The sequence below is a fragment of the Macaca fascicularis genome, chromosome 6 (assembly GCF_037993035.2).
Source record: "Macaca fascicularis isolate 582-1 chromosome 6, T2T-MFA8v1.1".
NCBI classification, from domain to species: domain Eukaryota; kingdom Metazoa; phylum Chordata; class Mammalia; order Primates; family Cercopithecidae; genus Macaca; species Macaca fascicularis.
In genome coordinates, this window is record NC_088380.1 from 187,232,378 (window position 1) to 187,258,272 (window position 25,895).

Sequence of the window (25,895 nt, forward strand, 5' to 3'; positions counted from 1 at the left end):
AATACAATCCAGTAACATCTCACCTTAGGCGATTTCTTGCTAACGTAGATCAATGAACTAATGAAGTGCTTGCTCATCCACCTGAATCCAGCCCACATACATCCATCATCCATTAGCCTGACTCAATGCAGTTCCTAAATTTTTCTTCAACCATCACAGACCTTGTTTTCCAGTCACATTGGCCTGTTTCGATCCCACTTAGGACTTCTCAAAGCGGGGGACAAAGTCTGGGGCTTTGAGGAAGATGCTATGAACACTTTGAATATTTCAATCATTTATTGTCTAAAGCAAATCTGAGACATAGTTCTGGGGCCAGTGGGGAACTAGCATAAATAGTTTATAATAATGGCAGTGAGAAAGTAGGTGGTTATCTAATTTTCTTGGCAAATGACCCCACCAAATTTTACTGCTGTAGACTGAGCTCTGCTGTTTCTCTAGACCTTGAGACATAATTCTCCCAAGACAACCCGAAGATTGTCCTGGAGGTTATAGAACCCTCGGCTACAGGCAATTTTGAAAAATAAAGCTTTATTGCTTCTTCACGCTGCCTTCTTCAGAGTTCATTAAAATAGTAAATCATGATAAAATTGGATTTTAAAAAGGGCTTCTAAATTTGATACGAACCAACTGGTATTTTATAATTTTATTAATTGAAGGAATTAAATTCCAAATGGCAAATTAGTTCCAGTCTTAGAAAAGGTTGAAAAAATGATGATAAACTCCTGTTGTTTCCTGCTGAGATACTATGCCAGTCTGGGAGAGACAGTCTCACCCTCTCCGGCCCAGTCTCCCAGGCCACAGGTTCATTCTAGACGGCTCCCCTGGGCTTCAGATGAAGTCCGCAGCCCACAGGGCACTGAGGCCATTTAGAGCCGGCCTCTGTCCGCCTCTCCACTCCCCGCAGCCTTTGAGGCCCTGGAGCGGTGTCCATTACCACTTTGCTCACCACTATCTCCCGTGCCTGGTACACAGCAGGTGTCAGTAAACACACTGAGCCTGGAACGCCTCCGTCCCACCAATGCCTTGCACCATGCCCCACCTTGCCAGCGGGGATCCTTGGAGGTCCCACTCCCTCTGGGCCCCTTGCCTGTGCTCATGCTGGTTCCTCTTCCCACTGCCTGCCTGACCCAGGCAGCCCCCTGCCTGGGGCTACCTGCCACTGCCCCCTGCCAGGTGAGGTGATGTCCTGTGCTGGGGTCCGGCATAGAGCATCACCATCCTCTGCCCTTCTCTGCCCTCCTGCACAACTGTTCAGCCCTGCAAGGCAGGGACCAGGTCAGATGCCACTAAGTCCCCAGGGCCCAGCACACAGTAAGTGCACAGCAAGAATTAGCTGCATAGTTGGATGGATGGATGGACGGATGGATGGATGGATGGACGGATGATCAACCCATCTGAATACAAACAGGATGGCACTTAATCTGTTTCTGTAAATCCGTGCAGCACTGGATGGATGGATGGATGATCAACCCATCTGAATACAAACAGGATGGCACTTAATCTGTTTCTGTAAATCCGTGCAGCACTGGGGGCCCACATAACAGAGGGACACATGGGGGCAACCAGGCTCTCTGGGCTGATTTCTGGGATGCTCCTTTGGGAAGGTGAAGCTTGAGCTCTGGGCCTTCAAGGCCTCTTCTGTACTGGGTCTAAATCCATATTCACTTTGCTCCCTAGTTTCATGTTCATAATTTTGCACGCTTTTTCTTAAAGGGGGACCCCATATTGTACAGGCTTCAAGCCCCACAAAACCTGGCTCTGCCCCATTTGTACAAACGTATTTATAAGTGGAATCTGTTGCCCACCTCTAAAAATCTGTGGAGATTTCAAATACAAATCCAACTTTCAGGTTTCTTTCTTTTTAAACTCAGAAGTGTAGCACCACCAGCCATGGGTGGGGGGGAACGTGGTCCCCGGGGCTGAACCATAGTTGTCCTTTAGATACCACAAGTGCCTTCCAGCATGCCAGAGGCCCTACTTCTCCCTTCTCCCTCCAGCTAAGTGATTTTATTTCATTTCTTTCTTATGGGAAATGCCGGTGGGTTCCGCCTCACCGTGTGGCAACAGCTTCTCCTGGGTAGTGGATGCTCTTGAAAACCAGCGCGAACGCACCTTCCTGAAAACACACAAACAAACAGTGAGGGTCAACTCGTTCTAGCAGCCACGCTCTGCGGCCTGCCCACAGCCGAGATGGGTCCCCCGGGCCCCTCTTCATGGCGGGAGGTTCCTGGGGTCCGTCAGGGAGCTGAGGGCAGAACAGCGCATCTGGGGTGACATCACGAGGAAAAGCAAAACAGACGGGGCCACGGGAAGTACCACGAACCGGAAGTGTGAATTCCACGGTGAGTAACGTGCAGCTTGCCCAGGCCCACGGGGAGCCTGGCAGGGGTGCCAGCTGGGCGGACAGGGGCAGTGAGAGTCACAGGAGATGATGGCTGGGGCCAGGCTGCCCTGCCCTGCTCAGGGACAGCACCTACTCAGGCCCTGTGAACTGCACTTTCGCTCAACACACGGTAGGGCCTGGGTTCAAGTCCTGGCTCCATCCCTTAACTGGGCTAGCCCTTTAGCCTTCTTTGGTCTCATTTTCCTCATCTGTGAAGGAAGTGACAACAGTGCCACCTGGCGTGGCTTCTGTGATGATAAGCCAGTGCACCGAGCCCGGCATACGGGGACCCGAGAGAAGAACAGGTTGTTATTATCGCTACTGCTGTTATCATTTCTGTGAATATGACTGTCACTCGCCCTCTGGGCCTCAGCTGGTGAATTTGTGCAAAGTCAGAACTAGAATCCAGTTCTCCTAACACAAGAATCCAGATGGTTTTCCGACTTAAATTCTTGGTGTAAATTCCTCCCCTACGTCATGACCATCCTGTACTAACTTACCACAACCCTAGCAGAGCTCAGTTATGTATAACCAGCTGCAAATCTGAATTTCCACATGAAATCCTCCAAGTGTGGGAGCCACGGGCAGCCCCAGGCCCTGTGTGGTCAGCGTGCTGGGTCCAGGTTGCCAACTCAGCTACAAGACCAGAGGAACCTGAGTCAGCGTCCCCAGGCCTCAGTGGGGCTTTCAAACCGCCACAAACCAGGGGGCTTCAGGCAGACCCTGGTGCTTCTGTCAACCACAAAACAGGACTGAACAGAAAAACACTGCTCATTCTCTGCCAAAAAGAGCCCTGTACTGTCGCAGGTAGGAAAAGTCTTAAGTTTAAAAGTGTCATTATGAGCGAGGTATTTCTGAAATTTCAAACTAAAAATGGAAAAGAAGAAAGCATGCTGTAATACCTAACTGGTCACTGCACATTATCCAGCACATCAAATGTGGGATGGGCTGTTATTTATAAACACGTCCTCTAAATGATGGACCTCCAATAACAGGAATTAGAGGACAAAAAGCATTTCAACTGTAGACTTACTTTCTAAATCAGACTCTGAAAACACCTGCTCAAGAATGATACATTTTAAACTACAGGGTGGTGCCTGACAGATGTTCTGGACTCTGGGCCAGTGTCCAGGTGGCCTCAGCCCTGGAGGAGCTACTGGGTGGCACTGCTGTCTGAGAGGATGGACCCCTCTCGTCCTCCCTCACCCTACATGGGCCTGTGTCTGCTCCACCTCCTCCTCCGTGTAAGGGCCTCCCCTTGGACAATACTCCCAGTGTGTGCTCCCTTCTCAGGGACTTCTGGTCCCTGGGCCCTGTCCTCTGCAACGTCCCCAATCTCTCTCTCTCTCTCTCCCTCTTTTGGGCCATTCTGTTCCGCATACAGACATGCTCTGATACCGCCTATCACAAAAACAGGCCAGGCACGGTGGCTCGCGCCTGTAAATCCCAACATTTTGGGAGGCCAAGGCAGGTGGATCACTTGAAGTCAGGAGTTCAAGACCAGCCCGGTCAACAGAGTGAAACCCCATGTCTACTAAAAATACAAAAATTAGCCAGGTGTGGTGGCGTGTGCCTGGAGTCTCAGCCATGCCGGAGGCTGAGGCTGGAGAATGGCTTGAACCTGGGAGGTGGCGGTTGCAGTGAGCCGAGATCACACCACTGCACTCCAGCCTGGGTGACAGACTGAGACTCTGTCTCAAAATAAAAAAAACTAAAAACACCTCCTCCCTTGGTACCACAACCCTCTCTGCACCCACAACCCCCCCTGCACCCACAACCCTCTCTGCACCCACAACCCTCCCTGCACCCACAACCCTCCCTGCACCCACAACCCTCTCTGCACCCACAACCCTCTCTGCACCCACAACCCCCCCTGCACCCACAACCCTCTCTGCACCCACAACCCTCCCTGCACACCACCACCAAGCTCATGTGGGCATCATAAAAAGCCACGGATTCTAATGCCAGGCACAATTTCAGAAGGGTCACAGCGAAACACGTCACTTTCTATTTGATGTTGACTTCCCAAACCACAGAGCGTCTTCCAGTTCTACGAGAGTGTCACATCCTGAGGTGAGGCGCTGTACATGAGCTGTCCTTTACCCTCAGGACTTTGTGCAAGTTTGTCTAATAAGGGTTTACAAAAAATGAAGGATTCCTTGGCACTTGCTGCTTGAAAAAAAATGTTTTTAATGAAAGAACGAAGGAATGAGTCAGACGGGATTTGTAACTCACCAACTGCTGAATGACTCTCTCGACCAGTGTTGAAAACGTAATGTCCTCAGTTTCTCTGTTGTCGAACACATATTTAATCAGCTTGGCGATGGTCTCTGTATCTGTTTCTGATTCAAACTCGTAGCCTTTGCTTTCCTGGAATATGCAGTCGGCACAGTGTGACAGATTGGTCATTGCACAATGCCTGCCTGGCCAGCTCCCTCTCCTCCCTGGTGATCTGCCCTTGGAGTGACTTAAATCAAGAACAAGGAAAACTGGGAAGGGACGAAAAATGTTTGCCAGCATCACACAGCCAAATACTTCTGAGTCACTCCGGGAGGCCCTGAGATCACCCCACCTCAGAAGCTCGCCCTTGCCACTAATCTGGACATTGCAAAATAACAGCAGTCAAAATGATAAAATACGTTGAGTCAAATCCACCCACATCCCAACTAACACCACAAAGCCTTTCAAATTTTAGACATTCACTCTCTAACTTTCTGCCCCAACTCCGCTGGTACACAAGTCGCTGTGTTATATACGCAGACGGTTTAATAAAACAATGTTCCTGTTATTTTGATTCTGGGAATCTGCAGTGGCCCTGGAGATAAATGCTAATGCCCTGTTATCTCCTCAAACGCGATCTGCAGGGCCTGGCTCAGCCGAGGCAGAGGTTCCTGCTCAACACAGTGACGTGGCTGAGTGTGAGGCTCAGTTCCCACACTGGTTTCCGCAAGGGAATGAGCTGGTTGTAAAGTTTCTGGGGAGACCAATCCCACCAGATTGAGACATCACCTGGGGGAAGCATCTTACCAGAAATTTCCTCAGATCTTTGTAATTTGTGATGATCCCATTGTGGATGACAACAAATTCTGAAAAAGAAGTTAGGAGAGAAATGCTATTGGGAAGGAAGTTCACGTCAGATGTGAAGAGAGATGATTTCAAGGCTTGAGAACTCTCGGCAAACTCCAGGCCTCAAGACTTCTGTTAAGCACACTTTGTTTACAGTGATTAGCACTGATGTCTGCTACAATGGAACTGGAGATTAGCACCAGGGATGTCTAGGGCAGCGGCTGCTACAGTGGGAACCCGAGGAGATACACATCCTTCGTTCAGTGGTTCAGTGACCAGCAGCCACCAGCCTGACCGTGCAGCGTGCTCTCCTCTGTGTGCTACTATTGTATCAAACAGGCTTTGGGGTGCATGTCCCATGGGGATGATGAACGCTTCATTCCAGAAATGATTCCAGGCAGTCTCAACTGGCTTTAGGCACAAAGAGGTCGCAAAGAACAGTCCAGCCCGTGCTTTATTGGACCCACACTGTGTTGTAAAAATATTTGAGTTTTTAAAATTCTGAGGGTTCACTTTAAAATCCTGGTTTCCTTGGGGGAAAAATCCCAGAAGTTCTGGCATCCCCAGGCTCAGCCACATTCCTGCACAGCAGGATTTGCCGGCTGCAGCTTCTCCCACCTCCCCCAGGCCTGCTGCACTCGCACTCACGGGTGGTTTCCTGCACAGGTAGCACTCCCGCTGACCCCTCACGGTGGTTTCCTGCACAGGGAGCACTCCCGCTGACCCCTCACGGGTGGTTTCCTGCACAGGGAGCACTCCCGCTGACCCCTCACGGGTGGTTTCCTGCACAGGGAGCACTCCCGCTGACCCCTCACGGGTGGTTTCCTGCACAGGGAGCACCCCCGCTGACCCCTCACGGTGGTTTCCTGCACAGGGAGCACCCCCGCTGACCCCTCACGGTGGTTTCCTGCACAGGGAGCACTCCCACTGACCCCTCACGGTGGTTTCCTGCACAGGGAGCACTCCCGCTGACCCCTCACGGGTGGTTTCCTGCACAGGGAGCACTCCCGCTGACCCCTCACGGGTGGTTTCCTGCACAGGGAGCACTCCCGCTGACCCCTCACGGGTGGTTTCCTGCACAGGGAGCACCCCCGCTGACCCCTCACGGGTGGTTTCCTGCACAGGGAGCACCCCCACTGACCCCTCACGGGGGTTTCCTGCACAGGGAGCACTCCCGCTGACCCCTCAAGGTGGTTTCCTGCACAGGGAGCACCCCCGCTGACCCCTCACAGTGGTTTCCTGCACAGGGAGCACCCCCGCTGACCCCTCACAGTGGTTTCCTGCACAGGGAGCACTCCCGCTGACCCCTCACGGTGGTTTCCTGCACAGGGAGCACTCCCGCTGACCCGGGACGGGCCGGAGCGGGGTGGGCTGCGGTGAGGGATGTCTGCCTCCACCCCACTGCATTTTCTCAATAAAGAGCAGGGGTATGAGGGCCTTGAGGGAAGGGTCCAAGGCCAGCCTGATAATTTTTCTGGGCACGTAGCCCCGTTTTCCTCTCCTCCTAGAGGACATAAAGATTCCCTATTGCCCTTAAGGTTCAATAATTCCACCAGGAGGTGTCTAGATGTTGGATATGCTTCATAAATATTGACTACTTTTTTTTCAAAGCATCGCTGTGAAGTCTTATTTATTATTATTACTTTTTGAGATGGACTCTCACTCTGTCGCCCAGGCTGGAATGCAGTGACATGACCTTGGCTCACTGCAACCACAGCCTCCCGGGGTTCAAGCAATTCTCTGGCCTCAGCCTCCCGAGTGGCTGGAATTACAGGTGTCCACCACCACGTCTGGCTAATCTTTGTATTTTGTTAGTAGAGACGGGGTTTCCACATGTTGGCCAGGCTGGTCTCGAACTCCTGACCTCAGGTGATCCACTCACCTCGGCCTCCCAAAGTGCTGGAATTACAGGCTTGAGCCACCACACCTGGCCTATTGACTATTTTTGATCCCCTCTTTGAATCTCTACTCAAGTTTTCCTTTATTTCAGGAAAGATTTCTCCCACAGCATTTTAAAAAATCTTTTCCATTATTCTTTTTCTTTATTCTCACCATGATTTCCTCTATTTAAAAAAATCGTATTGTTTGTTTATGTGAGGTCACACTAAAAAATGGGAGGGCTTAAATAAGAAAAGCCCAGTTTCAACAGATGTGCTGACCACAGCTCAGCTCTGTTTTTCATTTATTTAATTTTCACTGCTCTGTGTTCTGATCGCTTCTTGTGCACACCAGTCACCCATATTAACTGGCTCCACCTCCATCCCCTTCTCCATATTAACTGGCTCCACCTCCATCCCCTTCTCCATATTAACTGGCTCCACCTCCATTCCCTTCTCCATATTAACTGGCTCCACCTCCATTCCCTTCTCCATATTAACTGGCTCCACATCCATCCCCTTCTCCATATTAACTGGCTCCACATCCATCCCCTTCTCCATATTAACTGGCTCCACCTCCATCCCCTTCTCCATATTAACTGGCTCCACATCCATCCCCTTCTCCATATTAACTGGCTCCACCTCCATCCCCTTCTCCATTTTGTTTAGTATCTTTGGTGATACTGGTTTTTTTTTTTTTTTTTGAGGCAGAGTCTCACTCTGTCGCCCAGGCTGGAGTGCAGTGGTGCCATCTCAGCTCACTACAAGCTCCGCCTCCCAGGTTCATGCCATTCTCCTGCCTCAGCCTCCCCAGCAGCTGGGACCACAGGCGCTGCCACCTCGCCCGGCTAATTTTTTGTATTTTTAGTAGAGACGGGGTTTCACTGTGGTAGCCAGGATGGTCTCCATCTCCTGACCTCGTGATCCACCCGCCTCGGCCTCCCAAAGTGCTGGGATTACAGGCGTGAGCCACAGTGCCTGGCCGGTGATATTGTTTCTTTACATTATTCTCTTAATTCTGTCACACTTTCTTTCATCTCAGTCTATGATCCTATCATTAATTTGTTTCCTAGAATCCATGTTGTCTTTGCAAAATCTTTGTGTCATTTCCCTGTGCAGTGTAGTTGCTGGGTGTTCAGTGTAGCTGCTGCGTGTTCAGCGTAGCTGCTGGGTGTTCAGCGTAGCTGCTGCGTGTGCAGCGTAGCTGCTGGGTGTGCAGCGTAGCTGCTGCGTGTGCAGCGTAGCTGCTGGGTGTGCAGCGTAGCTGCTGCGTGTGCAGCGTAGCTGCTGCGTGTGCAGCGTAGCTGCTGCGTGTGCAGCGTAGCTGCTGGGTGTTCAGCGTAGCTGCTGGGTGTGCAGTGTAGCTGCTGGGTGTGCAGTGTAGCTGCTGGGTGTGCAGTGTAGCTGCTGCGTGTTCAGTGTAGCTGCTGGGTGTGCAGTGTAGCTGCTGGGTGTGCAGTGTAGCTGCTGGGTGTTCAGTGTAGCTGCTGCGTGTGCAGTGTAGCTGCTGGGTGTGCAGTGTAGCTGCTGGGTGTGCAGTGTAGCTGCTGCGTGTGCAGTGTAGCTGCTGGGTGTGCAGTGTAGCTGCTGGGTGTGCAGTGTAGCTGCTGGGTGTTCAGACTTCCTTAAAAGCATGCTCTTCAGCTATCACTGCTGAATTGTCAAAGAAATTTTATAAATCTTTGCTTATTGCCCTGTTGTTTCCTTTTCAATTACTCATCCTGAGTCAGGGCTGGAGTGTCCAAGTTTGGGTGTCTCCTTGGAGGTGGGTCTCCTTGGAGCCTCCCTGCTTTGGGGACACAGTGAGAATCACTGTCTGCACCGAAGTGGGGGATTTTCCAACGAGGTTCCTTTTATCACTCAGGAGGGCAGAACACTGTGGCTGAAGTGGCAACACCTCAGGGCACTTGGTCTGGGTGCAGTGTTTTCTCGGCCAGCGTGACCGCTCCAGGGACCAGCTTCTGCGTCTGACCTGGGCTCTGGCCAAATGTACATTCTAGGTCCTCAGCACCATGGGGTCTGCTGTCCTCCTCCTGGATACAGGGTGTGTGCCTCAGTGATGAAACGCCCTAAGGTTCAGGGGGTGAGCCAGAACCAAGGAACAGGCCCCAGCAAAAACCTCACTCCCTCAAGACTCTGACCACGTGGACGCCTGCGTGAGTAGCCCTGGCCCCTGTGATACCACCAGGCTGCTCTGCTGAGCGGGGTGGACGGGGCTCTCCTTCCGTTCTCTGGGGGACACCTTCCCTTCCAAACTGGGCAGGGTGAGCTGCTGACCCTGCAGAGTGCTCTGGGGAGAAGCAGCACCACTGTTCTTTCTGCGGATGGGGGGGGGGTGCCTGCCCATCCTGCCCAGTTACACTGCCTCGGAGAACCACTAATCTGCAGTGGGTAGGGGGCACCAAGCAGGCTGGTGCTACTCTCCTGTGGCCTGGCTTCCACCAGGATTAACCGCAGAGGGACCCGTCAAGTGCCAAGGCTTAGTGCCTGCTAATAAGCTCCGTGTAACTGCTCTGATGTATTTGGTCCTATCTAACATCAGGCTTGGCACGAACTTACACGATGCCACGGGATGTCTTGGGTTGGGGGGTCCGGCTGACTTCAGAAATCACTCTCTATGCTGTACACCCTCGCTTGGCATGTCCAGGTTGGGGGCTTCAGGGGGTTGTGACCAGACCAGGACTCACCTAGAGTGGGGGACCCCCTGGAAGGCCCAGGTTATATCTTAGACTCCGGCCTGCCCTTGGAGGCCTGGGAGGAGACAGGGATTAGATCCTCTCTCCCACTCCACGCCCACTGCAGGGGACCCGGCGCCCTGGGACTGACCACAGACCCCTGAGGGCAGCCACCAGGAGGTGCAGACCTACCAGTCTTTCCCCCGTGAGAGGGGGCAAGGGTGTCATTTAAAAGAATCGCGCGTGGAAAATCATCCTGGGGCCCCAGGCAAGTGACACAGACCTGTGAGCTGGCCTGAGGGGGTGACTGGGCGAACAGGAGAGCCTGAAACCCACCAAGGACAGCAGTTGCAGCGACCTTGGCCCTTTGCCAACCCGTGGTGCTCCAACTCACCATCAGCTCAGTGTTTCCAGATCCTCCAGTTTTTCAAGGGATGCCAGAAGTCTGGACTTTTATGCACAGTGATTCTCAATTTTTAAAAACATGAAGCAGGCCGGGCGCGGTGGCTCAAGCCTGTAATCCCAGCACTTTGGGAGGCCAAGGAGGGCGGATCACGAGGTCAGGAGATTGAGACCATCCTGGCTAACCCGGTGAAACCCCGTCTCTACTAAAAAATACAAAAACCTAGCCAGGCGAGGTGGCGGGCGCCTGTAGTCCCAGCTACTCGGGAGGCTGAGGCAGGAGAATGGCGTAAACCCGGGAGGCGGAGCTTGCAGTGAGCTGAGATCCGGCCACTGTGCTCCAGCCTGGGCGACAGAGCGAGACTCCGTCTCAAAAAAAAAAACAAAACAAAACATGAATCAAGGTGAGTTGAGGGCTCTCCACCTGGGAAGAGCCCTCGGCTTCCGGCTGCAGCCCCTACTTCTCCAAACCCTAAGCCTCTGGCGCTGAGGTTTCCTGCTGGGGCCCACCGTGCATCAGGCATCAATCGAGATCAGCACAGCCCCTGCCCTCACCTGGACCATTCCGCGGGGAAGAGATGGGTTTAGCTGCATAAGGACAGAACCCATCCTTCCCTGAAGGGCACAGCCTTCTGCAACATTTCCGTCGCTTGGGGAGGAAGAGTGCCCAGACCCCTCAGTCCCGCACACGGCCTCGTCCCACGTATGGGCTGGGTTCCAAGGAGCCAGCAGCTCTCCTGGTTAAGTGCCACGGTTTTCCTGTGCACTCCTGGGAGGCCAGCACCGCCCTGGACCAGGCTGCCTGCCTCCTGACTGAGGTCCAGGCCACTGGCGGATCTCTGGGAGAGGGGTCATCCGCATTCTCTTGGGAAGACGAAGCAGGCTGGGAAGTCAGAAGTGGGCGTGGAACCTGCTTTGGTGGGCACTGGCCCTGACACAGCTCAGGGTGAGGTGGAACCGTGGGGACGGGAAAGCATGCCACGTACCGTTGCCTTTGTCCGAGCGCTGGGGGTGGCTATTGACAGCACTGGGGACTCCGTGGGTGGCCCAGCGCGTGTGGGCAATGCCGAAGTGTGTCTCAAACTCCACTTTTAAGTCCATGCTGTCTTGTTCTAAATGAAAAGAAAATCAGTTTGCCACACTTGAACCACAAGCCTTGGCCCAGGACTGTGAGGGTAACCTGGTGTCATTACCAAGTCACATCACCCACACCGACGGCACCTCCCCCCCGGCTCCCACCCCGGGAGTCCACACAGGCCCACACACCGCCCATGCTGAGGATTATTTACTACTTGTCTGTAGCTTAGCTCTCTTCTTCACAGAAATAAACTTGCTTTAAAAAGAAAATGATATATCCCTACCATAAACACAAAAGCAGTATCATTTGCCAGAATTAAAGTAACTACTATATATAACTATTAACACTTAAAAAAATTATCCCCGTGCTGCCACCACCTAAAATAAAACATCCCACACCCTGCGAAGCCCGGTTTTACAGCATGGGCTTAACCCTCCTTCTGTGTATCTGAGCCGGGACAAGTGAAAATCTCCAGCGTCCGACGCTGTTGGAACACAGTCCTGGAAAGCGGCGGGTGCCGCACTGGCTCCTCCCGCTCCGAGGCCCTCCACTTACTGTAGAGTTCTTCATCGAGAGCCTTGACTTTGCCCCGTTTCTTGACCAGCTGAATGTGTCTTTCTTTGACGTCATCATTATTCCCATCGATGGCCACACCTGTGATGTAGACATTATTTGTTATATTGGAACTTAAGCTTTTTCTCACACACTTAGCACAAGTGCTCCACAGGGCCAGGGCTGCGTGCCCCGGGCTGTCTGTTTACGGCGGGTTGGAGAGCTGGACAGTTTTCAGGAAATCTACTTTGAAAGAGGCTTAACAGCAAGTGGAGAAGCTCCTGCCTCCTCCCGGGCCGCAGCTGCCCCCAGCCCCGCTCCTGCCCAGGGTGAGCCCCTCGGGACGCTTCCCCACTGCAGGTGCTACCAGGCCCTCGGCTGAGGGCAATGGGCCCAGGCAGGGCATTCATCCCAAGGGCTCCCCACATTGTGACATTTTCGTTGCATTTCCACTGCGTTAGTCAGTGTTTTTCCCATCGTCTATCATAAGAGTCAACGGGGATCTAAAATAATTGGGATCCCCCTTTCTCCTCGGGCTGCATAATCAAACAGGGTCAACAGACTAAACATCCACCTCTGTAGTGAGTGGAGGCCTGAACTCTGAGGCAGCCACCCGGTGCAGCGCTGTGTAGCCACTTAGAAACCTACTTAGAAAGACTTTAGGATCGGCCGGGCACGGTGGCTCACACCTATAATCCCAGCACTTTGGGAGGCCAAAGCAGGTGGATCACGAGGTCAAGAGATCAAGACCATCCTGGCCAACATGGTGAAACCCCGATTCTACTAAAAGTACAAAAATTAGCCAGGTATGGTGGTGGGCACCCAAAATCCCAGCTATTTGGGAGGCTGAGGCAGGAGAATCACTTGAACCCGGGAGGTGGAGTTTGCAGTGAGCCGAGACAGCGTCACTGCACTCCAGCCTGGGTGACAGAGCGAGACTCCATCTCAAAAAAAAAAAAAAAAAAAGAATGAAAGAGTTTAGGATCATAGAAATGCTAAGTGAAAAGAGAAGAAAATAAAATTACAAAATTGCATATTTTTTGTAAATATGCAAATATTGATGTACAACACCTCTTCCACTCTCCACCACAGACCACCCCAACAGACAAGAGCGACCAGAGGGGGGACCCAACGACTGGGGGTCGGGTCCTTGTTTAATGAAGCCACCTCACTGAGGTAGGCCTGGCAAGCGCAAAGCTGTGCACACTCAACGTTTACACTTGATGAGCTTGGAGGCCCACATGCCCCCGGGAAACCATCACCGCAGTCTATGCCATCAACCTATCACCTCCGAGCGTCTCCTCCTGCCCTCTTTATGTATTGTTTTGTGTGTGATAAGAGGACTTAGCACACGCTCTACCCTCTTGGCTGGGCTCACTGGCTCACACCTATAACCTCAGTGCTTTGGGAGGCAGAGGCAGGAGGATCACTTGAGGCTACGCCGGGCAACACAGTGAGACCTCATCTCTACAAAATCAAAAAATTAACTGGGTGTGGTGGTGTGTGCCTGTAGTCCCAGCTGCTGAGGAGGCTGAGGGTCGCCTGAGCCCAGAGTCTGAGACTGCAGGGAGCCAATTTCTTGGAACTGTACTCCAGCCTGAGAGATAAAAATAAAAAACTACCCTTTTGGCAAATTTGTATGTGCACAATACAGTGTCATTCAGGTCCGTCACCGTGCGCTGCAGGGCAGCCATCCTGGACGTACTCACGCGGCGTGACTGCGGCTTCCTACCCTCTCTGCTTCCTGATGGGGGACTTCTGATGAAGGGGGTTTTCTGGGGTTTTTTACCCTTGTTCCTTCCTTCTATTTGTCTACGGTTTTCTAATTTCTTTAACGGACAAGTGTTATTTTTATATTGACAAGAGACGTTAAAAAGTAGCAGAAAAATGCCCAGGTTGTACACCCCCCTGCAGAGGACATGGGTGAGCCCAGAGCAGCGGAGCCCCGTCCCCAGCCACAAGGCGGGCGGCCGCAGACCCACCTGCCGAGTCATAGCCTCTGTACTCCAGCCGCTGCAGGCCCTTGATGAGGGTTTCAAAGATCTCCTTCCTGGTCCGGGGGACTCTGTAGTTCATGTAGGCAAAGATTCCTGTTCCGAGAGAAAAAAAAATGGCGCATTCAGAAAATACTCAGCTCGTGTTTGGAAGAAGACGCTTGTGGGGATGCACCAAGGTGGCATCACAAAGCGCTCCCAGGGGCTTACGGAGGTGGGTGTGCCCCTCCCCGGCACAGCTGAAGAACGGCGTGCCCCTTCTTCCCTCTGTGACCCCCAGAAAGTCTATGTCACGTGTCTCGGGCTGGCAGTTTCACTGCGGAGAACTCATCCTATGCTGCACTTGCAGGAGGCAGCTTTCAGTGTGGCAAAGTCCATAAGAGAAAAGGTAGCCATGAAACTCGACCACCTTGGGACATCCGGAAGTCCCCACCTCCACGCACTGCCCGGTTTGCCGCGCACACACCTAGGAGCGCCGCAGGAAGTGACGGCAGCCCCTGGGGCAGATGGGACGGGCGCCAGGGACTTTGCTTCCACGGTCCCCTTCTCCGTAAGGCTGGAGCTTGGCCTTAAATAAGCACTACGTGAGCCTGGGAGCGGTGGCTCACACCTGTCATTCCAGCACTTTGGGAGGCCGAGATGAGTGAATCACCTGAGGTCAGGAGTTCGAGACCAGCCTGGCCAACATGGTGAAACCCCATCTCTACTAAAAATACAAAAATTATCTGGGCGTGGTGGCGCGTGCCTCTAATCCCAGCTACTTGGGAGGCTGAGGCAGGAAAATTGCTTGAACCAGGGAGCTGGAGGTTGCAGTGAGCCGAGATCGTGCCACAGCACTCCAGTCTGGCAACAGAGCTAGACTCTGTCTCAAAATTTAAAAAGCACTACTTTTACGACAGCAAGAACAAAACCATCTCATGCCCCTTGGCCCCTGCAGAATCCTTATGTTCAAGGTAGGCCTGAGTCAAGAAGATTTTGTTCCACTTGACTTTCTGTATTCGTATTTCAAGATAATATTTTTCCAAATAGAAAGTTAGCCGTTGTGGTGTTGGTTCCGCCTTCCAGATTCCTGCACTCCTCAATCGTGATGACAGATCCTTGATCTCCTCTCTCCTGCCCTGTGCATACCCCATCCCCATCCCATCATCGCTCTGTCCTTTCATCCTCTCTCCCACTGTTTAGGAAAGCCTGCCCACCTCAAAGCTCAGCTCCAGCCCCCGCCCTGGGCGGGTGTGCTCCTGGCTCTGGCCACCTCAGTGCTCTCACATCATGGGTTACCCACAGTGCCCACCGAGGGCGCAGGCTGGTGCTTCTATCTTTGTGTTCCTCACTGTGTGTTGGCACCCAGTCCTGTTCACATGTGGAGCAGAATATGTGATGAGTGTGTATCCACATCCACGGAGGGAGGCAACAGTGCGGGTCATAGAAACGTCACTGGGTTTCAGGCATATTCACAGTAACTGTCCTAGTCGGCTTGGGCTGCTGTAACAAAATACCACAGACGGCCTGGGTTATAAGCCACAGACATCTATTTTCACAGTTCTGGAGGCTGAGAAGTCCAAGATCAAGGTGCCGGCAGACTCAGTGTCTGGTGAGGGCCCATTCCTCACAGTGACTTCTCATTCCAACCTCGTATGGTGGAAGGGGCGGGGGTCTCTCTGGAGGTTTTATTTTTTTGAGACGGAGTCTCGCTCTGTGGCCCAGGCTGGAGTGCAGTGGTGCGATCTCGGCTCACTGCAAGCTCCGCCTCCCGGGTTCACACCATTCCCCTGCCTCAGCCTCCCGAGTAGCTGGGACTACAGGCGCCCAACACCACGCCCAGCTAATATTTTTTGTATTTTTAGTAGAGACGGGGTTTCACCATGTTAGCCAGGATGATCTTGATCTCCCGACCTCGTGATCCACCCTCCTTGGTCTCCCAAAGTGCTGGGATGACAGGAGTGAGCCCCCGCGCCCGGCCCCGCAGTTTTTAAATAAGGGCACTCCTCCCATTTGTGAGGCCCCTGTCCCCATGACCCATTCACCTCCCCAAGGCCCCACCTAGTGACATCGCCATGCAGGTGAGGATTTCAGCAGACAATGACGGGGGAACACAAACTCTCAGACCACAAAGGCAACTCGCCTTACGGAGAACGCCCTGTGGGCCGGGCACTGGGCCACCAGGTCCCAAACAGCCTCTGAGGCTAGTCCATGGCCCTCCTCTTAACTTCTAGACCAGAGCCACAGGGGAGCCTGTGACTTGTCCAGAGCCACAGTGGAACCAAGAATCCCCAACTCAGGACTTAAACATTCCTACCCACTGGCCAGTGCCCTGGGATGGAGGCCACGAGGGTTACAAGAAGGTTTATTTTCCCAACTATGTTTTGCTGGGATGAGAGAAAGATCTGATCAGGATTGAAATGCTTCCAGAGGTGAACCTCGGAGAGGACAACCTGCCCACAGAGAGGACAACCTGCCCACAGAGAGGACAACCTGCCCACAGATAACGGAGAGTTGACCGTGATTATACACAAAACCACCTGGAACATCTCTGGTCGTTGAAAGATCAGATTCATGTCAATACGCTGCATCTGAATAAATGATTAAACCTCAATGAAATGAATGTTATATTCCTGAACTGTGAGCAAGGTCCCATCATATAAACTTAATTAATCTACAAACAGTCAAAAATAGGCAATAAAATTAAATAGTACTATAAATTATACTTAACATGCTTCCTGAAAGCCACTGGACACAGGATACGTTTACACACATGCACTAAGGTAGGGGATTTATATATAAAAATATGTACACTGTGCTTTCTGTGCGTTTTCTTTTAAAATCTGCCAAGGGCAATTTTCTCGGTAGGCTATTTTTGTCCTCCTCGCCGTCTTTAGGTCAGGTGAGAGGAGCTGAATGTAAGGGCTGTGTGTGCAGTTCAGGCCCTTCTCCGGCAGGGCCGAAGTGCCCCCAGCGAGGGCTGCACAGGGCTGCTGCTGCTATTTATGGTTCCAGAGGCTCACACGACAGCCCCCAAACCTCTGGGCATGGGAGGTACTTTTGCCACCTTAGTTTTTAAAAAGATAGTTATTTTTTGATATGGTTTCACTGTCTCCCCACCCAAATCTCATCTTGAATTGCAGCTCCTACAATTCCCCAGTGCTAGGAGGTAACTGAATCACGGGGGTGGATCTTTCCCGTGCAGTTCTCGTGAGAGTGAGTAAGTCTCACGAGATCCGATGGTTTTATAAAGGGGAGCTTCCCTGCACAAACTCTCTTCTCTTGTCTGCCGCCCCGTGAGACCTGCCTTTCACCTTCGTCGTGACTGTGAGGCCTCCCCAGCCATGTGGAACTGTGAGTCCATTAAACCTTTTTCTTTTGTAAATTGCCCAGTCTTGGGCATGTCTTTAACAGCAGCATGAAAATGGAGTAATACATCTTTGAATGTCAATTAAAAATTTTTAACAGCTTCCTTGAGATATAAGTCATGTACCATAGCATACTCCCATCTAAAGCATGCAATTCAGTGGTTTAGTATATTCAGAGTTGTGCAATTATCACCATTCATGTTTAGGTGAAATATTTTTTCCTTTTTGAGACAGGGTCTCGCTCTGTTGCCTAGGCTGGAGTGCAGTGGTGTGATCTCAGTTCACTGCAACCTCGAACTCCCAGGCCCAAGCTATCCCCACAGCCTTGGCCTCACAAAGTGCTGGGATTATAGGCATAAGCCACCGTGCCCAGCCTTGGTGAAATTTTCATAACATTAATTCTTCTAAAAACAACCAGAGGCCGGCACAGTGGCTCACGCCTGTAATCCTAGCACTTTGGGAGGCCAAGCTGGGCAGATCACGAGGTCAGGAGTTCAAGACCAGCCTGGCCAACATGATGAAACCCTGTCTGAACTAAAAAAAATAAAAAAATTAGCTGGGTGTGGTGGTGCACACCTGTAATCCCAGCTACTCAGGAGGCTGAGGCAGGAGAATCTCTCGAACTCGGGAGGCAGTGGTTGCAGTGAGCTGAGATCGCGCCACTGTACTCCAGCCTGGGTGACAGAGAGAGACTCCATCTCAAAAACAAAAACCAAAAAAGAAAGAAAGAAAGAAACAAACAACCAGAAAATTCCCTGTGGGCACATGGTCCAATTCTGGTCAATGTAAAGACCACAGTTAAGCGAGGGAGGGAACAACTCAATACAATTTTTGTTGGAGTCTTTTACACTAAACTTTCCTGGCATCCTGGCTGGGAACGTTCTAGAATTATACCTGTACCACCCTAAGGGAAGCAGACATCACAGATGACACAAAGGTTCAAAAATGTACCCACTGCCAACTCTGAAAAGGTTTTGCATCTGAGTGATGTTCCCGAGTGCTTCATGAGTCAGCTCTGCATCTCCCCCCTGCAGCTCCCCTGCCTCCCAGCCAGGCTTCACTCCCGCACGCACGTCAGGCGAGAACGTTCGGCAGGCTCCGCAAGGCGCCTCTGACTTTCGGACCCACGACAGCCTCCTGGACGGCAGCAGGGGTGTAAGGGGTCCTTGTCCTCAGGACCACCCGCTGGGTCCGTACCCAGGCACAGCATGGCAGTTCACTGCAGTGAGAAAAGTGGCCAAGGAGCGGTTTTCACCGTCTTTGCGCAAGAACGCATAAATCTCATTTTCCCCACAAGCCCTCTTGCATAGTGACATCTCTTCAGTCGTTTCTTTCATGAAGGAAGCTCTGTTTCTTTCCTTTTGCAGCTCATCCTCTTGGCTGGATCCTCCCTGCACTCTACTGCACTCAAGTGAATAAAACAGCATTCACACTGTGCTCTGATTCTTTAAAAATAAAACACAAAATAAAATGAAGCTCCTTTCCCAGGAATTTCTCCTGCTGTTTACATCAGAATTCCCTTTTGGAATTCCTTCCATCCATAAATAAGAGCTACGATGAGAATCCATTTTTTTAAAACCTATGAGGTCGGTAAAGATCAAACAGTTTGACAGTGAGAGTTTAAATCTGCATACCCTCTTTGGAAGGCAATTTGGCAATCTCTCAAAATTAAAAAAGTACACATCTGTGGACCAGAGCTGTTGGGCTTCTAGGAAGGTATCCAGCGGACGTCTTCGCGGAGATGTGTGTGCACACGTGTGAGGATGGCTGCTCAGGGCTCTTGTGGTTGTCAAAGACTAGCGACAGCCTGACGTCTGGCAGGGGCCGGGCAAGAGACAGTGCAGCCACACAGCAGGGCCTTTTGGAGGCAGCTCTCAACAGAGCAAGGGAAAGCTGGCATTCTCTTGGAAGGCAACGTACATCTCCAAGATGTGTCAAGGGGAAAAGAAGCTTGCAGAACATGAGTAAATTATGCAAGGGTTGGGGGAGGAGCATGCAGCATTTCTAGAAGGGCACCCGCCCAGAGGGCCGTCCGTGGTAGCCTCTGAGGTCACTGGACGTCGAGCAGAAACTTCCTTTCCACTGCACGCGTCCTCTTTATACGGTTAAGACGTTTCACCGTGTGCCAGTATAATACGTGACATGTGCCCCTACGTGAATGAGGTGGTGGAGAGAACATCATCATTATCTAGATGCCAGATAATGTCTAAATAGGCCAAGACTTCATTCCATCCACCGGGAGATGTCCTAGCTAAGGCCTGAGGGTTGACATGGACCAGCTGTTTGGACAGTGGTGTACACGACACAGACCTGCCTGGTTCACCCTGATTTCCTGTGGCACCGGCACTCCGGTGAAGGGGACCCGAGAGCTTCTGGGGACAGGAGGAGTAATCACGCAGCACCTGGGACCCCGGCCAGGCCAGACCTCCGTCTGGTTCTGCTTTCCACCAGTGCTCTAACCCTCCTGGCATGTCCGAAGCACCAGGACCACAACGGCCCTTCCCTCTGCAGGGGACGCCAGCCCTGACCTGGCCAGGCCCTCTTGCCCGTCGACCTCTCCAGCAGGGCTGGGCCCACCTGACTTAGCTGGTCCCCAGTTCCACTCCCCTGAAGAACAACAGCCATACGAGGGCTGTAAGAAAGGGCTACCTGAGCACATGCCCCAGCCTTAAAAACACCAGCCCAGGGCCACCCACCTGGGTTGGCTTCCTCCCTGCCACTGCCATTCACCAGCCAAGGCACAGCCAGAAGCACAGAGGCCATGGCCAGTGCTGGAACCCACCTCGAACCCCAGCTCCACCCCTTGATTTTGGTGCAGCCTCCAGCAAGTCACTGAACGTTCGGACCTCAGTTTCCCTGTCAGTGAAACAAGGGTGATGGCTACAATAGTGCCTGCCACAGGGCAAGGAGCTTGAGAAGTTATCCCTTGAGAGATTATCATTCAATAAAACCAAGGGGGAAATAGTACCATTTACTGTCATTTCATCTTGGCCTTCTGCCTGGGGAAATAATGGTTAAACCAAATGTGTTACTTGGCTGTGGCTTGATCAAGATTTAATTCATCTGTAAATAGTTGTCAGGCCCACGAGGCCGCATTGCTGTACTGGGTGCTGCAAGCTACCGGGATGGACCCAGCAGGGGGCCTCACTGAGGGCTCCAGAGAAGGACAGGGATGCACAGGGACCTCCCAAGCCCGCAGAGGAGGTGGGAAAGGGCTTCCCGCTGGGGTGGGAGTAGACAGCTCTTTGCAAAGCTGGCTCTTGCTAGCTCTTTGCAAAGGTGGCTCTGACCCATTCTGCAGGTTTTAGCACACAGGTTCCCTATGCGAGCCTTTCCCGCCGCCTTTTCCAGCCACATAGCCCTGGTTTTTCGACGCAGCACTTGCTTCCTTGTGTTTTTCTTCGGCTCCCCGCTGGATTGTAACCTTCTGGAGGATGGGACCACATCTGTCTCATCCATTGCTGAGTCCTGAGCACCTGGCCTAGGGCCTGGCACATCTTAGGTGCTCAATAAATCCATGTTGAGTGAACGAATAAATGAACAGGTGGAGGAATGCCAGAGAAGGTAGCCTTTGCGCTGGGCCTGAGACAGCCACCCTCCGCCAAGCACAAGCAGCTCTGCTCGCTGGGACCCACAGCAAGGACAAGAGGGACACAAAGAAAGGAGGTCCCTGAGTGCCAGCCCCTTACAATGGGAGCACGGCGCCACCAGAGCTCTCAGTTAACCCCAAGACATTCAAACACAGAGGCTTACGTCCCCCGCAACACCCCCGGCCCCGTGCACCGTGAGGATCCCAGAACCAGCATGAGGACAGCCTTCTAATCAAATGAGCCAGGACCTAGGGAAGGCCCCCAGCACCCTGCTGCGTGGCCTGCAGGGTAGACCACCATCTACAGGGGCTCCCCACATGCCAACCCTTCCCAAACCTCACCTCTTCTAATCCTCACGACATCCTGTGCCAAGGAACTGTGGTTCCTAGGGATAGAGATGGCATCTGAGGCTCCACCTCCAAAGACTTGAGTAGTTCACAGCCAGGTCTGCCTGACTGCAAGCCTGGGCTCACCACTTCTACCCCCACGCCCCCACAATCAGCACAGAAACCTACCCCAAGGAGAGAGACATGGCTCACACAGAGGGTCCCTGGCTTCGGGGGAGATGCCCGCCTAGCACCAGATGGGTCCAGGACAGGTGCTGCCCCCTGAGAGCCAAACCCCACCACACGACAGTCCAGCTTCCAACTCCACCTTTTTCTTCCTATTCGGCCCCCTCCCCACGAGGGTCTCGGTGACCACGGCAAGGCACGTTCCAGCTACGTCCCTCTCTCGTCCTCTCTGCCCCGGGGGACCACCGCCTGAAGTCAGCCCCTCCTGCTGTCTGGCCTGAGCCCGCCTTGCTTCCCATGCCATCCTGCAGTGTCCGCCCTCTGGGTCCCACTCCCGCAGGGTGCCCTCAGCCCAGTGCGTGTGCCTCTCGGGTTCCCAGGCCTATGCACATGTGATGCCTCCTCCAACCCCCTACCCCAAATGAAGATCTTTCCCTCCTCTGAACCCCTTTTCCATCTTTCCGCCCCCTTTCCAAGGCCTCTGTCACTTCCTGCCTTGATCTACTGCTTTTTCCTGGCCTCCACTCCCAGGGCTGCCCGTGGCGTAGGCATCACCGGCAGGCGACAGGATTTTAAGTGAGCTGAGAACGGAGCAGCAAATGACACCAAACTTCTTTAGGGGAAAGTCCTCCCCTTTCTGTTACTCTTCTTAGCTTGGAAATCTCGCAGAACTGAGAGGGAACAGACATCAGGCCTAGCAAACCTGGGAGCAGTCTTATTTCTCACACTGAACTGACAGGGGATGGACTCAGCCAGGTGGCGGATGCTGAGCGCCCAGAGGGGCTGGGCAGGGAGGGGCCTTCGGGTTCCCAGGAGCCTGCAGAGGGTTGGGATTGAGAGGCCAGGAGAGCTGAAGGCAGGAGGGCCTGAAAATCAGGCTTCATGGAAAGTCCCAGATACAGGAGCCTGGAGTTCTTTTTAAATAAAGGGAACACTTTGCAACCCCTACAAAGATGGCCCTGGGCCAAGCATCCTTCCCACCGGCAGGAGAGCCCAGGTGGCTTGGAGAAAGGCCCGGTCTGGGGGCAGAGGCTGCCCTGGCCCCACCACCCAGCTTGGTCATGTCCCCTGCGGTCACCCACCCAGAGCTTCCAGACAGTCTTTCAGGGCCCTATCCTCAAAACTGATAGACAAAATGAACCGGGAAAGGTCCCAAAGGGAGAGGGACCAAGAAAAACTCAATGGGATTCCAGAAGGACTTGTCATGAGCCCTCCGAGAGGAGACTGTAGACCCTTTGGCCCGGCTCACTGCTATGACCTGGGGCTTCCAGCACTTCCTCTGTACAAGGCCCGAGAGATCACACAGGAAGTCAGGAGCAAAGACACCACGAAGGAGCACACGGGCAGGGGCCTCTGAAGCTCAGGGTTCAACCCCCAAGTGACAGATAATGACAATGACCAGCGCAGGGAGGTGACATTCCCTGGACACCCAGCCAGAAGGTCACCCGCACCGGGGCACTGAATTCCTGGGATTTTCTTTACACCCCCCGGAGTGCTGAGGGCGGGGGGCGGGGGGGCTGGTCGGGGGTGGGGGGTGGGGGTGGGGGTGGGGGGTAGGGGGTGGGGGGTGGTGGTGGAGGGAGGAAGGGTTTGCGGCCTGAGGGGTGGGGAAGACTCCACTTCGCAGCAGCCAGGTTGGGCCCCTGTTCTGATTCTGGTGATGCTGTTTTGAAAAATCTCTCCAACTTTCCAAGCACAGGCTTCCCAGCGAAAGCCCAGCCCTCACTGTGAGTGAGGAGACCGTTCCAGGGAGAGGCCCAGCCAGTGCCCCACACAGGAGAGGCTGGCTCTGGGGAGCTATGTCACCACCCACCCAGGCCGGGACTCTCCCCTCAGAGAGTCTGTCTTTCTCCCTCCATCTGGTGCTTCTCAGAACTGAAGGGACTGACCTTTGCAGTCCATGAGCCTCCTAGAGATTAGATAATATCCCAGGTCCCAAACTGCATTACTTCCTGTCTCCACAGAAGAGTATGGCCAAGTTGAACATGTGCCTCAATGAGTCTCATAAAATTCCCGAGCGTGTGCACGTGTGTGCCTAGGCCTGCCTGTGTGTGTTGGGGGAAGAGGGACAGGTCCACTGTCCTGGGAGAGGCCCACAGGTGTGGGGAGTCCCCTGGGCCTTGGGCTAGGGCTGCTGAGAAGCTGTGGCCTCTCTGACCATCCAGCCCTCATTCTCATACACTAGGAAAAGTCACTTGGTGAGGTGGGGATGACAATTCCTGCCACCTCCTCGCAGAAACAAGATCAAAGCTGGAGGTGCTGTGCATGCATGTGATCCCACGCCAGGCTCTTTCAGAAAGGCAGAGGAACCTGTGGGCCTGGCGGGGGCCCTGAGCAGACCCAGCACCTGGCTCAGGGTGAAAAGGGGACTTGGCTCCCCTGGAGACAGCCCTAGCCTGCCCCAGGCCTCTTCCAGGGGTTAAAGTAACCTCACCATTGGAATCCATGAGATAACAGACTCCGCTTCCTGCGGTCACCCGGACAGGACATTTCTTTTTTTTTTTTCTTTTTTTGAGACAGAGTCTTGCTCTGTCACCAGGCTGGAGTGCAGTGGTGCGATCTCGGCTCACTGCAACCTCTGCCTCCCGGGTTCAAGCAATTCTCCTGCCTCAGCCTCCCAAGTAGCTAGGACTACAGATGTGCGCCACCACACCTGGCTAATTTTTTGTATTTTAGTAGACACGGGGTTGGTCAGGATGGTCTCGATCTCCTGACCTCATGATCCGCCTGCCTTGGCCTCTGGAAGTGCTGGGATTACATGCATGAGTCCCTGTGCCCAGCCATTTCTATTTTTTAATAGAAAAGTTGCTAGTGTCCCTTTCATTCTTACAGTTTCACCAAAAACAAAGGGGGAAGTGACATATACTCTAAAATTTAATTAAAAGAAAAAAAAACTTAAGAAAAGAAGGGGACAGGTATAGTGGCTCATGCCTGTAATCCCAGCACTTTGGTAGGCCAAAGTGGGAGGATGGCTTGAGCCCAGGAGTTCAAGGATGCAGTGAGCCATGACTGCCCCACTGCATCCCAGCCTGGGTAACAGAGTGAGACTCTGCCTCTAAAAATAAAAATAAAATACCTAAATAGTTCAGTTGTTTTATTGTGGAATTCATTTTCAAAATTTTCTCTCAAACATATAATCTCAAATTAATCTCTCTTAATAAACTAATTTTGCTAGATACAAAAATAATCTCTCAATTGAAAAGCACTGTTTACTGACGCTACACCATAAAGATATAAAAAGAAGGTTTTTCTGAACTTGGGAAACTCCTGAGGAGACAGTGGACGGCTGCAGCCAGCACAGAGCCTGGAGCAACACAGCCACAAGCCAAGGAATGTGGCAGCCCCAGGAGCTGGGAGAGGCCGGCGACGGATTCTCCCTGGAGCCTCTGGAGGAGGCACAGCCCTGGAGGTACCTTGATCTGGCCCGGTAAAACCGATTCTGGACCTGTGGCCTCCAGTACTGTGAGAGAATACGCAGCCCTGGAGGTACCTTGATCTGGCCTGGTAAAACCGATTCTGGACCTGTGGCCTCCAGTACTGTGAGAGAATACATTTCTGTTGTTTCAAATCAGCAAGTCTGCGGTCATTTGTTACAGCAGCCCGTGGAGACCACCGCACCAACCAGGACAAAAGATGGTGACGTCAAGGCAAGGGCTTCACCTTCTGGCAAGAACTAAAGATTCTCCAATTCTTCACAGTGATTGTGGTTTTTTTCTTTTTTCTCCCTCACGGATTACTCAGTGCAGTATGGGAAGCACAGGGACGGTTTAAAAATTCGCGGATGGGAAGCACAAATCCTTCCCGCCAAATCCCCAGGCATTCCTGGTCCCTGCTGCCATGCCCTGGCTCATGCTGTGCCCCAGCCCAGCGTGCCCGCCACCCCCTCCTCTCTGCAGAGCTTGTGCTTGTGTCTGGGCCCTTGTGGCACTGCCCCAGGTCCCTCCCTTTCTTCCTAGGAAAGTCAGCTCCTGCCTCTGTTGTGCAGAGTCCCATCAGTGAGTGAAGCAGCTGGGAAGGACTGGGAGAACAGAGGAGTTTGCGTCCATCACCCAAGGGGTCACCCAGGCGCTATTTGGAAATAAGGACTCAGGGTTGCTCATCTTCAGATTTTATCAAGAGAAGCCAAAACTCCCACCTACGTATGTGAAATCCCCCAGTTTTGTACGTTGGTAACTAACATAGGAAAAGGTTAAAACCCCATGACCCAAACAAAAAGATGTCTGCCTTCCCGGTTCGGCCAGTACTCCACCAGGCTGTAGCCCGTGCTCAAGGTCCTCCCTCCACAGCAGCGCTGCCCCGATCGGCATCCCGTCCCTACTGGTGACCAGTCTCTGGACTGGCCCTGTGGCTCACCTGCCCCTTCTTTCAGGGGAGGACCACACCCATGAGATCTTCGAGTCCCCCAAGGCCTGGAAAACA

At 52.8% G+C, this 25,895-nt stretch overlaps 1 protein-coding gene across 1 annotated transcript in view; it reads right to left on the bottom strand.

Annotated features, from left to right (window-relative positions):
* GFPT2 (glutamine-fructose-6-phosphate transaminase 2) overlaps nt 1–25,895 on the bottom strand; it is a 54,333-nt gene that overhangs the window by 25,766 nt on the left and 2,672 nt on the right. The window contains exons 2-7 of the mRNA XM_005558807.5: nt 14,016–14,123; nt 12,037–12,135; nt 11,390–11,515; nt 5,411–5,469; nt 4,619–4,753; nt 2,055–2,116 (exon numbers count right to left, since the gene is read on the bottom strand). Of these exons, the coding sequence (XP_005558864.1) occupies nt 2,055–2,116; nt 4,619–4,753; nt 5,411–5,469; nt 11,390–11,515; nt 12,037–12,135; nt 14,016–14,123 (589 nt within the window). The remainder of the gene's footprint in view (nt 1–2,054; nt 2,117–4,618; nt 4,754–5,410; nt 5,470–11,389; nt 11,516–12,036; nt 12,136–14,015; nt 14,124–25,895) is intronic.